At 42.6% G+C, this 16,796-nt stretch overlaps 1 protein-coding gene across 4 annotated transcripts in view; it reads left to right on the top strand.

Annotated features, from left to right (window-relative positions):
• LOC141133431 (venom factor-like) overlaps positions 1-16,796 on the top strand; it is a 681,995-nt gene that overhangs the window by 577,457 nt on the left and 87,742 nt on the right. For all 4 annotated transcript variants that reach the window (XM_073622818.1, XM_073622817.1, XM_073622816.1 and 1 more), the window contains 3 exons: positions 13,767-13,856; positions 16,295-16,381; positions 16,470-16,553. In XM_073622818.1, coding sequence (XP_073478919.1) covers positions 13,767-13,856; positions 16,295-16,381; positions 16,470-16,553 — 261 coding nt within the window. The remainder of the gene's footprint in view (positions 1-13,766; positions 13,857-16,294; positions 16,382-16,469; positions 16,554-16,796) is intronic.

The following is a 16,796-nucleotide window of genomic DNA, read 5'->3' as shown; positions in this document are numbered from 1 at the left end:
GGGTAAGTACCCCCTTACCATTTCACACAGGGGGGGGGGCCGGGATCTGGGGGTCCCCTTGTTAAAGGGGGCTTCCAGATTCCGATAAGCCCCCCGCCCGCAGACCCCCACAACCACCGGCCAGGGTTGTGGGGATGAGGCCCTTGTCCTCATCAACATGGGGACAAGGTGTTTTGGGGGGCTACCCCAAAGCACCCTCCCAATGTTGAGGGCATGTGGCCTGGTACGGTTCAGGAGGGGGGGGCCGCACTCTCGTCCCCCCCTCTTTTCCTGCGGCCTGCCAGGTTGCGTGCTCGGATAAGGGTCTGGTATGGATTTTTGGGGGGACCCCACGCCGTTTTTTTTTTTTTTTTTTGGCGCGGGGTTCCCCTTAAAATCCATACCAGACCTGAAGGGTCTGGTATGGAATTTAGGGGGAACCCCACGTCATTTTTTTTTTTTAAATTTTGGCCGGGGTTCCCCTTAATATCCACATCAGACTTGAAGGGCCTGGTATGGAATTTAGGGGGACTCCCACGTCATTTTTTTTTTTTTAATTTTGGTTCGGGGTTCCCCTTTGGGGAATTCCCATGCCGTTTTTATCAATGAACTTCTATGTGTATTGTCGGCAATGCAATAGCCGCGGGTAGTTTTAAATGAGTTTTTTCCTTCAAAATGTCATTTTGCTGTCAGACTGTTCTAAACACAGGAAACATGCGCCCCTTTACAGGCATACTATAGACACCCCCCAGATACGAAATTTAAAGGGATATTACACTTTTATTGTTTGACTTTAAGCATTATTAAAATCACTGCTCCTGAAAAAACGGCCGTTTTTAAAACTTTTTTTTGCATTGATCCATGTCCCCTGGGGCAGGACCCAGGTCCCCAAACACTTTTTATGACAATAACTTGCATATTAGCCTTTAAAATTAGCACTTTTGATTTCTCCCATAGACTTTTAAAGGGTGTTCCGCAGCATTCGAATTTGCCGCGAACACCCCAAATTGTTCGCTGTTCGGCGAACTTGCGAACAGCCAATGTTCGAGTCGAACATGAGTTCGACTCGAACTCGAAGCTCATCCCTAATTACCACATACAGGGTAAACTCCTTTCCAATAAATTTCAAGACAAAGGATACCCACCACATCTGGTACAAAAGGCCTTCCTCCAACAGGCAAAGAAACCTCCACCCAAACCCAAAACTTCAGATAATCCACAACCAACACGTTTCACTACCCAGTTTCATGATTGTCACAAGAAGATGGAGAACATCTTAGCCAAACATTGGTGCATCTTGCTTGGAGACCCCTTTCTAGGTTCTTCCCTCACCCAACTACCCAAGGTTTCATATCGTAGAGCAAAAAATATTAAAAGTAGGATAGCACCCAGTAAAATAAAAAGTCCCACTCACTCCAGCCTCACACATTCCCCTAATTCCATTAGTGGGAATGTACCAATGCCGGAAAAAATGATGCCTAACGTGCAAATTTGTTGACCATGGACAAAAAAACTTCACTGTTAAAGACAAAACCTACACCATAAAAGACTTTTATAATTGCTCCAGTGAATACGTGGTGTACTGCCTGACCTGCCCATGTGGTCTCTTTTATGTGGGCAGGACCATACGCCCCCTACGCCAATGTTTTGGCGAACACAGACGTTTCATAGAAAAGGGCTGGGACAAACACAGTGTCCCTCTTCATTTTTTGAAGGAACACCAAAAATCTACCATGGGCCTCAGAGTCTGGGTCATCGAGGCCATGCCCAGAGGTCTTCATGCTGCGGAATGTTTTAAACGCCTATGTCAGCAGGAGGCCTACTAGATATATTCATTGGGTACTCTCTCGCCAGGGGGACTCAATGAAGAATTAGAAACACATTCTTTGTTGTAGTTTACTTTCCTCCCCCCCTTCCCCTCTCCAATCATACATTCATTCATATATATATATATATATATATATATATATATATATATATATATATATATATATATATATATACCTTGCCCATCACTATACAAACCATGTAGAAGTTTCCTACAACATAAAAATACCCCCATGGTCCTTTGCTGTCATATCATCCAGTCACCTGAGGGACCGCTGTCCCCTCATGGACCCAGATAGCGACTCCATTGTTCTATATAACAACTTCACCCCCTTTCCCCCCGCCCCCCCTTCCCTCATGTCCCCCTGAGCTCATCCTCCTAATGTGTGTCCCAGTGCTTTTTAATCTAATTTTTTATTTTTTATTTTAATTTTACATTTATTTTTATTTATTTTTTTATACTTATTTTTATTTTTTAATTTTTTTTTATTTATTTATTTTTTTTTATTAATTTATTTATTTTTTATTTATTTATTTATTTTTTTCATTGTTTTTTTCCCATTTTTATTTTTCATTTTATTTTTTAGTTTATATTTATTATTTTTTTCATTTTTTTTTTCCACATTTTTTTCATCCTCTAAATAAATGTTTTAACTCTAATTCCACTTACTATTATTATCCTTATATTTATTAAACTTACCCCCAATTCATCATATTTTTAATTCTTCATACTTTACTTTCAACTTTTTTGTGCTTTTTGGAAGATTGTTGGTCTGCTGGCTGTTGTGGTTCCACAGCCACAGACCTCCAGCCCATACACCTTAACCTAATTAACCTAATTGCCTCCACTATATATTCAAGCTGCTCTCCTCCAGGGAGCAAAAAGGCCAGTAGAAGGAGCTGTGAGCCCCGAGCGCGTAGCCTGTATCCCTGCATTATCCCCAACACCAGCCTGGACGTTTGCCGTGCATCAGTGACATCATTTCCTCTTCTGCACTCCAGAGTGGTCAGCGTGGAGCTTTCCATACACTGGATGCAGCAGTTCAGCCTGTGTACAGACTCCACACCCAGACGCCTGAAGGAATGAAATCTGAGCCGGAAACAAGATAACAGCACATCCCAGGACACTTTTCCATCTCAAAGAAACACCTCCACCCTGCGAACCAGTAAGTGTAATTGTTACTCTAACTTTTATTTTTGCATAAACAAGCTACCACAGTTGGCGCCTCCACACCCCTCCTTTTTTCAACATTGATTATCAACAGAGGTAATGGACACCCTCTGAGGATGGCTGCCTCCTCATTCTAGAATTTACTTGCCTTATTTTAATGTGCTATTATAGCTACCATTGTACTATTTACCTTAGACATCACATGTTGCGGAGCACCGGAAAACCCCCCCCTTTTGTACTCATCATAGAGTTCGTGCTGTGCGGGGGCTTGGTGTTGGGGTCCTTACTTTGACACCCAGTCCATGAACAGGGCGAGGAGGAGTTCATGGACCAAGAATTGGTTGCTCCAGTGTGACCAATTCTGTCACATGCCTTTGCTCCGTGAGATCCGTGAGAATAATCCTGACGTTTTCAGGAACTTTCTCTGGATGTCGAACCCCGTTTTTCACCGTTTGTTGGCTTTGCTGACCCCTTATATCAGCAGGCAGGATACCTGCATGAGGCAAGCCATCACTGCAGAGCAGAGGCTAGTCTTGACGGTGAGAAGCCTGCAGGACCTCAAGTTCTCGACAGGCATCTCTCCCCAGGCTCTGGGGATCATTATCCCAGAGACCTGTTCTGCCATCATTCAGGTCCTGCAGAAGGAGTATATTAAGGTAAGATTTTTATCACATTTTATTGTATTTAATGTTTGCTAATATATTGTATTTCTTTCCTCATTTCCTAATTACCATGATTGTAATATGCTGTGAATGTCCCCTTTGTCCTCATGCATGCTGGAATTTTTTTTATTTTTTTTGTCCTTCATACATATTTGCCTTCACTAACTTCCCCAGCATGCTCTCCTGGGCCTATATCCTCCTCGTCTACTCAATTAACAATGTATTTTGTCAGCTCCATAGTAGTGCTTTACCCTAAACACCCCCTAAAATGCATAAAATTGTGATTTGTGCTTTAAATTCAGGCAGAGTGCCAGATCATTTGCAACCCTCCGTCCCCCAACTGCTAACTCAGCTGATACCAATCCTCTATCTATCCTCAATCCTCTATCTGCTGACTTTGCCAAACCCATACACACTATACCCACATCTTTTGTGGTCATATTTATGGATGAATTCCCCAAAGCATGTAGTGCAAGGGCCTGCCTGAATACTTTCAAATGGTAATGTTAAAAGTTTTTGTATCCTATTATTATCTTGATAGGTAATAGCAGAATGTAAAAATGTGCTAAAATGTGTACAGTGTTTATTTATCTCTTTGTATTATGACACTTCTTACCTGTCCAGTGGGCTGCCAATAGTGTAAGTAAGGAGAGGCTGGCCAAAGTAATACACATTATTTAGGCATTCATCTCTCAATGAAGTGGAGAGGGTTACCTGGCCTAAACATCTCCCCCCCTAAAATTTATAAAATGGCCCATGAGAGGGGGCGGGAGGAATCTGATAGGTGGACCTTATACCTTTGTCTTTAAATACTCCCTAAAATAAATGTTATACTGATGTTGGCCAAGAATGTTTGTGTCTAATCTGCTTTCCATGTTTATGTGCAAAATGATTAATTTATTTTTCTTGTTTGACTCCACAGTTTCCTTCCAACCCACAGGAATGGCAGACTGTGGCCTCCCACTTTGCCCAGCGGTGGGACTTTCCTAACTGCGGAGGGGCAATTGATGGGAAACACGTCCACATTTTTCCCCCACCCAACTCGGGGTCATACTATTACAACTACAAGGGGTTCAATAGTATTGTGATGTTGGTGGTGGTGTCTGCTACTTACGAGTTCCTGTATGTGGATGTGGGGAAGAATGGCCAGATGTCAGATGGTGGAGTAATTGCCCACACGGAGTTCTACAGGCATTTCCAGAATGGCAGCTTGGACTTGCCACCTCCAGAAGACAATGTGGAAGGATTCCCATTCGTCTTTGTTGCGGATGAAGCGTTTGCGCTGGGGGACCATATTATGTGGCCATTCCCTATGAGGACCCTCACCCCGGACCAGAAGGTTTTTAATTACCGGCTGGCCAGAGCCAGAGCCAGAAGAGTGGTGGAGAACATGTTTGGAATAATGGCCAGCCGGTTCCGCCTATTTCTTACACCTATACACATGGCAGAATATAAACTTAATCACATCATTCTGGCTTGCTGTGTTCTACACAACTTTTTAAGGAGAAATTCTGTTAACTATGCTGGCTCAGTTGGGCCTGAAACCAGAATTAATATAAATGAACCAAACCTGACGGCGCTTGAAGGTGGCCGTCCTGGCTTACCCCCCCCCCCCCCGAGTGCCCACGAGGTCCATCTAAGATACATGGAATACTTTGCGGGTAGGGGGACCATCAATATGCCAGACAATGTCTGAGCCATTTTTTAAATAAAAATATATTTTAAACTGAACAAATATTTGCTTTGATTTACTGCTTGGCTTTCTTTTAGCTGACCATGACTGAAATTTGGGAAGTCCTGAAAATGACGTGATTGTGTAAAATTAGAAAGCACTGTTGGGTGTTATTTACTAAAGGAAAATACACTTTGCACTACAAGTGCACTTGAGACTGCACTGAAACTGCACTTGTAGTTCAAAGTGGATTTGCCTTTAGTAAATAACCCCCATTGTCACTGAAAACACCAACTTTACAACAAAAAATGCTTTTGAGCATTGAAAGAAGAAGCCACACATTGTTGATTCTCAATCTTTTTAATCAAAGCACAATCATATTTGCATTTTTAAAAGGTTTTTTAGAGCAAACCAACATGTTTGTTGTATAACAATTTTTGTGGTCACATTAAAAGTAGAAATTGCCTTTTAGGGTAAAACAGGCATGTTTAAAACCATAAAAAAACAACAACTCTGGAACTTACAAAGTTCAAATTTTATAGAAAGTGAAGGCAATATCAGACATGAGTATTAATAAACTGTGTTTGATATTGTGTTCAGCAGATGGGGTGAAGTCACCCCTGGAAAAGCCAAATTTTGAAGATGCACACAAATTGCCTAATGTCAACATGTGCTAGCTGCCATCATGGGGGATCAAGGGATGTGTTTTGTGGGTGCAACCCCTTCCTCTCAACTACTTTATTATTGAGGAAGGGGTTGCACCCACAAAACGCTTACATTGATCTCCCGTGATGGCAGATAGCACATGTTGACACACTGTGTGCATCTTCAAAATTTGGCTTTTCTATAATATGTCAAAAAAATTTCATAAAATTGTCAGAAAAATAAAAAAACAAAGCAGAAATAAGTTTTGGATTTCTAGGGGGTTTAAATTCTCCCTAAAACATCAATGATGTTCTTCATTTTGTTTTGAACATCATTGATACTTTGCTTGATGTTTTCCAAGTCCCTATTACACCCCATTATCTCCCCGATTAGGATCTGGGCACTTTCACTGGTGAAATGACCTTCTTCCACAACATCATGATCACCTAAAAGTATATATAAAAAAAAGATTATCTATTATAAATATGCAGGCATCCATCTCTTACCTGAGCCTCTGGTCGCAGACACTCACCTGTTGTTGTGGTGACAATTTCCACCACGTCTCCCTCCTCCTCCTCTGGTTGGGTTTGGGGGATTTCCCCTTCTTCATGAGGTGGGGGGTCTGTTGTCTCCTCTGATGAGTGGTGTCCTCCGAGTCCTTTCTCCCCTATGTAAAAAAAATAGGTATACTTAGCACACAGATATTTGATGGCAGAAATAGGAATATGAAACATTGCTTGGAAGTGGGGTACAATTGTCTGTTTTGTCAGAGTTCCAAGATGAAGAAATATTTTTGTCCTTTGTCAAGCTTAAATACTTACCTGTTTTGTACAAGCTTCACAGATGGAGACACCCCTATAGTATACACTGGAGCACCTGTGTGGGGCCCCTAATAAAAAGGGTGTTCTTGTGTCCCACACTAGCTCCAGCGTCCAGATGTGTAAACAGCTGCTGAGTGTCCTTTCCTTAAACAGAATCTAGTTTGCATTTCATTCTAGTTACAAACCCATCTAGACAACAAAATTATTTTCTGAGAAGTAGGCCAGAAAAAATGTATTGAAATGCATCTGGACAAAACATGGTGTTTTATTGGCCGAACGAACAATGTTTCCTACGAACGAATAATGTGTCCATGAACGTGAAAGTTGCCATTTTAGACTGTACAATAGGGATGAGCCGAACACCCCCCTGTTCGGTTCGCACCAGAACATGCGAACAGGAAAAAAGTTCGTTCGAACACGCGAACATCGTTAAAGTCTATGGGACACGAACATGAATAATCAAAAGTGCTAATTTTAAAGACTTATATGCAAGTTATTGTCATAAAAAGTGTTTGGGGACCTGGGTCCTGCCCCAGGGGACATGGATCAATGCAAAAAAAAGTTTTAAAAACGGCCGTTTTTTCAGGAGCAGTGATTTTAATAATGCTTAAAGTCAAACAATAAAAGTGTAATATCCCTTTAAATTTCGTACCTGGGGGGTGTCCATAGTATGCCTGTAAAGGGGCGCATGTTTCCTGTGTTTAGAACAGTCTGACAGCAAAATGACATTTTGAAGGAAAAAACTCATTTAAAACTACCCGCGGCTATTGCATTGCCGACAATACACATAGAAGTTCATTGATAAAAACGGCATGGGAATTCCCCAAAGGGGAACCCCGAACCAAAATAAAAAAAAAAAATGACGTGGGAGTCCCCCTAAATTCCATACCAGGCCCTTCAGGTCTGGTATGGATATTAAGGGGAACCCTGGCCAAAATTTAAAAAAAAAAATGACGTGGGGTTCCCCCTAAATTCCATACCAGACCTGAAGGGTCTGGTATGGATTTTAAGGGGAACCCCGCGCCAAAAAAAAAAAAAAAAACGGCGTGGGGTCCCCCCAAAAATCCATACCAGACCCTTATCCGAGCACGCAACCTGGCAGGCCGCAGGAAAAGAGGGGGGGATGAGAGTGCGCCCCCCCCTCCTGAACCGTACCAGGCCACATGCCCTCAACATTGGGAGGGTGCTTTGGGGTAGCCCCCCAAAACACCTTGTCCCCATGTTGATGAGGACAAGGGCCTCATCCCCACAACCCTGGCCGGTGGTTGTGGGGGTCTGCGGGCGGGGGGCTTATCGGAATCTGGAAGCCCCCTTTAACAAGGGGACCCCCAGATCCCGGCCCCCCCCTGTGTGAAATGGTAAGGGGGTACAAAAGTACCCCTACCATTTCACTAAAAAACTGTCAAAAATGTTAAAAATGACAAGAGACAGTTTTTGACAATTCCTTTATTTAAATACTTCTTCTTTCTTCTATCTTCCTTCATCTTCTGGTTCTTCTGGTTCTTCTGGCTCTTCTGGTTCTTCCTCCGGCGTTCTCGTCCAGCATCTCCTCTGCGGCGTCTTCTATTTTCTTCTCCTCGGGCCGCTCCGCACCCATGGCATGGGGGGAGGCTCCCGCTCTTCTCTTCTTCTTCATCTTCTTCTCTTCTCTTCTTCATTTTCTTCTCTGGGCCGCTCCGCATCCATGCTGGCATGGAGGGAGGCTCCCGCTGTGTGATGGCGCTCCTCGTCTGACAGTTCTTAAATAACGGGGGGCGGGGCCACCCGGTGACCCCACTCCCCTCTGACGCACGGGACATGACGGGACTTCCCTGTGGCATTCCCCGTGACGTCACAGGGAAGTCCCGTCAAGCCATGTGTGAGGAGCGGCCCGGAGAAGAAAATGAAGAAGAGAAGAAAAGAAGAAGAGAAGAAGAGAAGAGCGGGAGCCTCCCCCCCATGCCATGGGTGCGGAGCGGCCCGAGGAGAAGAAGATAGAAGACGCCGCGGAGGAGATGCTGGACGAGAACGCCGGAGGAAGAACCAGAAGAGCCAGAAGAACCAGAAGAACCAGAAGATGAAGAAAGATAGAAGAAAGAAGAAGTATTTAAATAAAGGAATTGTCAAAAACTGTCTCTTGTCATTTTTAACGTTTTTGACAGTTTTTTAGTGAAATGGTAGGGGTACAAAAGTACCCCCTTACCATTTCACACAGGGGGGGGCCGGGATCTGGGGGTCCCCTTGTTAAAGGGGGCTTCCAGATTCTGATAAGCCCCCCGCCCGCAGACCCCCACAACCACCGGCCAGGGTTGTGGGGATGAGGCCCTTGTCCTCATCAACATGGGGACAAGGTGTTTTGGAGGGCTACCCCAAAGCACCCTCCCAATGTTGAGGGCATGTGGCCTGGTACGGTTCAGGAGGGGGGGGGCCGCACTCTCGTCCCCCCCTCTTTTCCTGCGGCCTGCCAGGTTGCGTGCTCGGATAAGGGTCTGGTATGGATTTTTGGGGGGACCCCACGCCACTTTTTTTTTTTTTTTTGGCGCGGGGTTCCCCTTAAAATCAATACCAGACCTGAAGGGTCTGGTATGGAATTTAGGGGGAACCCCACGTCATTTTTTTTTTAAATTTTGGCCGGGGTTCCCCTTAATATCCATACCAGACCTGAAGGGCCTGGTATGGAATTTAGGGGGACTCCCATGTCATTTTTTTTTTTTTAATTTTGGTTCGGGGTTCCCCTTTGGGGAATTCCCATGCCGTTTTTATCAATGAACTTCTATGTGTATTGTCGGCAATGCAATAGTCGCGGGTAGTTTTAAATGAGTTTTTTCCTTCAAAATGTCATTTTGCTGTCAGACTGTTCTAAACACGGGAAACATGCGCCCCTTTACAGGCATACTATAGACACCCCCCAGGTACGAAATTTAAAGGGATATTACACTTTTATTGTTTGACTTTAAGCATTATTAAAATCACTGCTCCTGAAAAAACGGCCGTTTTTAAAACTTTTTTTTGCATTGATCCATGTCCCCTGGGGCAGGACCCAGGTCCCCAAACACTTTTTATGACAATAACTTGCATATTAGCCTTTAAAATTCGCACTTTTGAATTCTCCCATAGACTTTTAAAGGGTGTTCCGCGGCATTCGAATTTGCCGCGAACACCCCAAATTGTTCGGCGAACTTGCGAACAGCCAATGTTCGAGTCGAACATGAGTTCGACTCGAACTCGAAGCTCATCCCTACTGTACAACAGTAAAGAAAAGCACATGGAGCAGCACAAACGTAATAAAAATAAAGAATAGGAACACAGGACAACTACTTACTTTTTTGCAGCACTCTCCTGATCCTTCTATACTGATCGTGCTCCCTGATTTTGAGGTCTTACCACCGCTTCCTCAGTTGATCCTTGGATCGCCGTATCCCAAAATTCTTCTGCAGAATCCTCACAACTTTTGCCATGATCTTGGCCTTTCTGACATTGGGGCTGGGGTAAGGTCCATGCTTTCCGTCATAGTCGGCCATCTTCAGTATGTCAACCATCTCCACCATCTCCACAAAGGACATATTTGATGCCTTAAATCATCTCCTTCAGGATCGTGACATTTCTGGCTCTGGGCTTTCCTCCTCGTTGCTGTAATTAGCACACACCTGCTTAGTCTCCGCCATGTGCTCTTCCCCACTGCGCCAAACAAGAAGGGGCAGGGAATAGACTAGAAAGAACATCAGGTGCGGGCGGAGTTTCGCGCATGCGAGTGTGTATATAAAGCGTAACACGCGTGCGTAGTACGTATGATCTGTGAGCGAAGAAAGGAGTATAGGAAGCGCCGATCGTGATAACGAAGGTAACATTTAAACTTGGGCCTATCCTGCTTAGAGATTGAGGCCTATATTGGGACAAGATTAGGAGATTTTAACCTGACATTAGGGTTTGTCTTGTGTATTGCAGATAAAATGGATGGCTTCAATGACCACAACTTCCTCCCCCTGTTCATTGACAAGTACAGGGAGCTGTCCTGTCTGTGGCAGGTCAAACACCCGCATTATAATCATAAACAAAAGAGGCAGGCAGCGCTGGAGAAACTGCTGGAGTTGGTGAAGCCGGTGGTCCCCACAGCAACCATCCCCTATTTAAAAGCCAAAATTGGTGGCCTGAGGAGCACTTATCTTAGGGAGCGCAAGAATGTCCAGGATTCCCAGAGATCAGGAGCTGCAGCAGATGACGTTTATGTCCCCAGGCTCTGGTACTATGAGAGACTGCGATTTCTGTCAGACCAGACTGAATTTAGGGAATCCCTCTCAACCCTTCCTTCCACTTTTCCTTCCACCCTATCTTCCACCCCAGCTGAGGCTTCCAGTGTCCAACCTGGGACTTCCAGCCAGGAAGAAATGGAGGAGCCCAGCTTGAGCCAGGTATAGCATTGTTCTACAGATTTCTGGTCAATAAATAAATTATGTTTACTAGATGTTATTATTGATCACTAATTGCTGATTTAACAAAGTGTTTTACATATCAATAGACAGTAGTGGGCAAAAATAATTGGGACAAGAATGAAAAATGCTGGGCTCAGAATGATAATCTTTTATATTTGTTAACATTCAATTTGCAACAGTCATGAGGTGAAAATTGTGTGTGATTGATGAAGAAAAAATTAAAACTATGTCCCTTTTTCATACACAGGAAGACCTCAGCCAGGAAGAGGCTGTGGAATGTGGCACACAGGAGGAGGCAGGGGTTAATAGCAGCCAGGAGAAGGCAGGGGTTAGTGGCAGCCAGGAGGAGGGGGTGTTAGTGGCAGTCAGGAGGTGGTCGGGCCCAGTAGGAGTCTGACAAAATCCCAGGTTCCTCTCCTCCGCCTTCCAAACAAAAGACCCAGGAAGGGGAGCACTTAGGCTGATTCAGGAGGTTTCTGCATCCCTCAGAGCCACCCCTACTCGTGAAGAGGCCTTTGCCTGCATGGCTGCCACCAAACTGCAGGACATGTAGGAGGGCCAACACCTCATGTGTGAGGACATCCTTTATAAAACATTAACTAAGGGGGTGAGGGGTGAAATCACACCCAATACCCACCTGTGTGAGTTGCATCATCCTCCTCCTCCTCCTCCTGCCACACCTCCACCACCACAGACACAGCGTGGAAGGAAGAGTGGAAGGAAGACAAGAAAGTGATGGCCTGGGTTCAGTCTGGTCTGACAAAAGATGCAGGCTCTTGTATGACCACAGCCTGGGGACATACATGTCGTCTGCTGCTGTTCATGATCTCTTGGACTTCTGGACCAGATTGTACTCCCTTATATATAGACTCCTCAGGCCACCAATTTTGTAGTAAAATAGTTAATGTGTGCCCTGGGGGCCAAAGGCTTCGCCAATTTCTGCAGTTTCTCCAGCGTTGCCTCCCTCTTTCTTTGGTTATGACCCCTTAATAAATTTATGGTTTGTTTTATTATACTCACCTATGTGTGTTTTCCTTCAAAAAGGACAGTTTGTTTGTGAGGAGGCAGGTACATTTCAAAACTACAATGTGAAATTAACAAGAGACACCAACACCAAGCAACCTCCTTGAGATTAAGTAATACAAGATAATAATGGTGTTGTGGTAACTTGACAAACAAAACACACCAAAACTATTCTGGAGTTAAAAAACAAAAAAAAACAAAATTAGGATTTAAAAAAATCAAAAACATTTTTTTAATCTAAAAACATAAAAAAAAATAGATGTAACAAATAAAAATATTATATTGATGAAATCATGATAAATAATAAAGAAAGAAGTTTGTGAGAACTCTGTGTGAATATGAGCAGCAAAACAACTTCATTCTTCTAGCATTATAAAGAAGAAGAGAGTGTGCATTAAACAATTTAAAACATTGCAGCGTGACGAAATTGCTATATCCATTCCGAATGCTAATTTTACCAGACCGAGCAGTTCCGTCTCGTAATTTATTCTGAGCATGCGTGGCACTTTGTGTGTTGGAGTTGTCCACACACGGTGGGCATTGACGTGAACGGATTTTGTTGTCGGAAAATTTTATAGCCTGCTTTCAAACTTTGTGTGTCAGAAATTCCGATGGAAAAAGTCTGATGGAGCCCACACGCGGTTGGAATTTCTGACAACAAGCTCCGATTGCTCATTTTCCATCGGATAATCCGACCGTGTGTACATAAGAGATTTTGTAAATGCGCAAACGCAGTCTAGTTTAGCGATCTGTAAGGAGGGGTTTCTTCTCAATAACTGGCACAGTAATGTATTGTAATCTGTAGATATAGTAATTAATGGGGGTTCACTGAGACCATAAAGTAATATCAATGGTTCTTTCATGTTAAAAAGGTTGAGGAAGGCTGGCTTTGACTTTTTGGCCACCTTCTAAGCTGCTTCAAGCTGTTTTTGCATACCTATTAGTTTGCATTGGGGAAAAAAATCTGTTCTGAAACAGATGTACATGGGACCTTGTTGTGTCTGCATGTCTTCTCCTTTTATATGAGGACTATAGCTGCCATCACTGGTATTTCCAAAGCAATACCAGATACCTAAATTATAACTAAAGCCAATTTCATTTTAATTTTGGATACCATTGTTTAGGATTCAAACCCCTGTCAATTGTGTTTGGCCTTCTGCTTTCCATTGATGAGATTTCCCTTCAATTCCTGTTTTTTAGAAAAACATAAATTGAGATGAAATCTCTCCAAAGCAAGGGGAAATCGTCCCTTAGACAGCTGTCATTGGAACAGCTATTCCCCTCTATTCCTGTTCTGGTGACAATTGAATATTTTAGATTTCCCATCACTTCCGATCCCTTTAACATTTACCACCTGAACAAATAGAGAGGGTAAGCCTTCCTAACAGGGACATAGACAGTGTTAAAGAACTGAAAACGAAGGCCAACACTTTGCCACTCTGTCAAAAAATTAAAAAAAGTTTAGGCTTTATATATTATACACTTTAATAACAAATTAATAATGTTTATTTGCATTTGTTCTATTTTTTTCTCACTGTAATTTGTTTCTTCCTATAGAAAATCGTTGCACAAAATTCTACCATTTTGAAGAAGGCAGCAAATTACTGGGAACGATCTGCCAGGCAGATGTATGTCGTTGTGCTGAAGGTAAAGCACATAAAAATCAGACCAATTGATCAAATTGGAAGTGCAAGAGCAACACAAGAATTACTGACCAATAAAGCGGTTCTAAACCGCTGGATGTTTTTTCTTTTTTTTCTAAGACATAATGTGCTAGTATGCATTGCATACTAGCACATTATGTTAAACTTATCTTAAAACGAAGCCCTCCCATGCCGAGATGTCAGAGCTGGAGGTCGTTTTCATCTTCAGCGGTCTTGCTTCCGTGTTCGCTGACTCGGGCTCTGTGACTGTCTGGAACAGCGGTGACGTCATTCCCGCGTAGGCATGCAGGAGCTGTCGGTCACAGCACAGGGCCCTGAGGGAACGGCATGGATGGCTGTTCCTTCAGATTGTATGTGCCAGTGATGTCACTGGCTGCACGTACAGTAAATATCTCCTTAACTGTGCACGTTAAGGAGATATTTACACTACCTATAGGTAAGCCTTATTATAGGCTTACCTATAGGTAAAAGTCAGTGATGGAAGTTAACTTTCACTCTAAACCGTTAACAAAGGCACCCGGCAGGAAAGCTATCCCATACAGAAATTTTTACAAAAAGATGGTCATCTTAGCACCATGGAACAGCCATGTTGTGAACACAGAATAGAAAGCCTACTAAATGCTAATTATTCAGCTTTGGCAGGTAGTGTTAAAACTACAGTATATTACCAAAATTATTGGGATGCCTGCCTTTACACGCACATGAACTGTAATGGCATCCCAGTCTTAGTCCGTAGGGTTCAATATTGAGTTGGCAGCTATAACAGCTTCAACTCAACTGGGAAGGCTGTCCACAAGATATAGGAGTGTGTCTATGGGAATGTTTGAGAAGCGCATTTGTGAGTTCAGACACTGATGTGGACGAGAAGCCCCCACCCCAATCTCACTCATTCATGTCTTTATGGACCTTGCCATAGTCACACTCCTAAACCTTGTGAGCAGCCTTCCCAGAAGAGTTGAGGCTGTTAATGGGATGTCATTAAAGTTCATGTGTGTAAAGGCAGGCATCCCGATACTTTAGGCAATATAGCGTATCAACTGTACTAGTTATCCAATATAGGTTAATGTATAGACATTTTATGAAAGTATTTAATTCTTAAGATACAACTAAAGGCATTTTTTCATTTTGTATTGAGTAAGGGGGGAGGGTATAACCCCTGTAAGTTTTTTTTTTTTCTTGCCATCTGTGTCCCATTGGGGAGACTTCCCTTCACCTCCTGTCCCATAGCCAAAACAGGAAGTAAGAGGAAATCCCCCCAAAGTGAGGGAATCCCAGGGTGTCAGCAGGGTCATGGAAGACTAGTGTACCCACTGGAAGATTTCTCCTCTACTTATGTTCTGTTGACAACCCAAAACTTAATGTTTTCTCTCACTTTCAGTGACCATGGTAAACATCACAAATAAAGAAGGTGAATCTCTCTAATGGGGACACAGATAGCTATAAAAAAAAACCTGATCTGTGTTTTAATCCCTCTCCACTCTGTCCAAAACTAAAAAAAACTACTGTTATACTTAAAAAATAAATAAAGTTTAAACCATGAATACACATCACAATAACTACTGGAGCCCATAGACTTGATGGGTTTGTCACCTACGTCATATAAACAGTTATATATATGTAGTTAGACAGTCACTGAGACAATCTTTGGCCAACCAATCTCTATAGGGATTGATGATTGATGGCTTAAAATGTATCTTCTCCAACCACCACTTGCTTCCTTGAGAAAGGGCCAGGCCTAGGGGTTTCTGCCCACTTTTTAAACATGCATGTTTATCAAAGACATTGTGATTTATTTTTTTCTTAAAAAAGTCGTTGGATTTTCCAACCACCATGATGGTTAGCCTCAAAGTGGTGTTAGGCCTAGTACACACAATAAGAATATCAGACGAATGATCGCTCATTTTATTTATTTTTTGCATGCTAGTCTCATATCGAAAACCAATAGGTTACTAAAGTTATGAAAATTCTCGTGTGACAGAATACAACTTCGGAAGTGATGTAATGTATTGTAGTGTAATGTATTCTTTTTTACCAACCAAGCAATTACATGAAAATTGATTGTCTTGTCATCATATAAGAAACATCTTTTTGTGCTTGTCCCTTTGGATAATTTTGCATGAACTGTCGTGATAGGCTCTCAAAAGCTGTGTACTAATGATCAGATTATCAGACGATCGCTCCGAAATCAGTATTTTTTTCGTCTGATTTTCTGATCGTGTGTACTAGGCATTAGACATTAGATGACTAGGTGTCCTAATCCAGCCATTTATTACTGAATCTGGGAGTGATCTAATGTCTGTGGGTCTCCAGCAAAAATTGTTTCTTCAAACATCCCTATTGATAAATGGATTTTTTACAGGCATCTAATCATATTTATGCCAACAAACTAAGCTTACCCTTAGCTATTTTTTTGTCTTGCAGCAAACTGTTTCTTGCAGCAGCAACTTGAAGGTCAACTTGATGCACAGGAAAGGATGGAGCGAGCTTGTGGACAAGGAGTGGACTATGGTGAGAACCAGGTTTAAACCCAAATAATAGTTTTTTTGTTGCGGATACTGATTTATTAATTAATGATGCTGACATATTTCTTCAACAGTATACAGGGCACGAATTGATAAGGTTGAACCAAATGACAACTACGACAATTATGTGATGACCATAGTCAAAGCCATCAGGATAGGTATGTAAAGAATACAACATTAGACAAATGGATTACTGTGATGATGATCAAAATAGAGAACACAATATATTGTTAAATCTGGCAGATCGCTGGGTACTCATCTTTGCTGTCCTCTGCAGCTGTAAGCAAAGGGGTCTATTGGCTTGAATTTTGCCTTCCCTGGTTCCTTCTTTTCCCCTCATCACCATGTTAATGGCATTATTATTATTATTATTATTAATATTATTATACAGGATTTATATA

This window comes from Aquarana catesbeiana, linkage group LG03, assembly GCF_042186555.1.
Source record: "Aquarana catesbeiana isolate 2022-GZ linkage group LG03, ASM4218655v1, whole genome shotgun sequence".
Taxonomy (NCBI): Eukaryota; Metazoa; Chordata; class Amphibia; order Anura; family Ranidae; genus Aquarana; species Aquarana catesbeiana.
The sequence above is the reverse complement of the archived record's forward strand: the minus strand, read 5'-3'. Positions and strand labels throughout refer to the sequence as shown.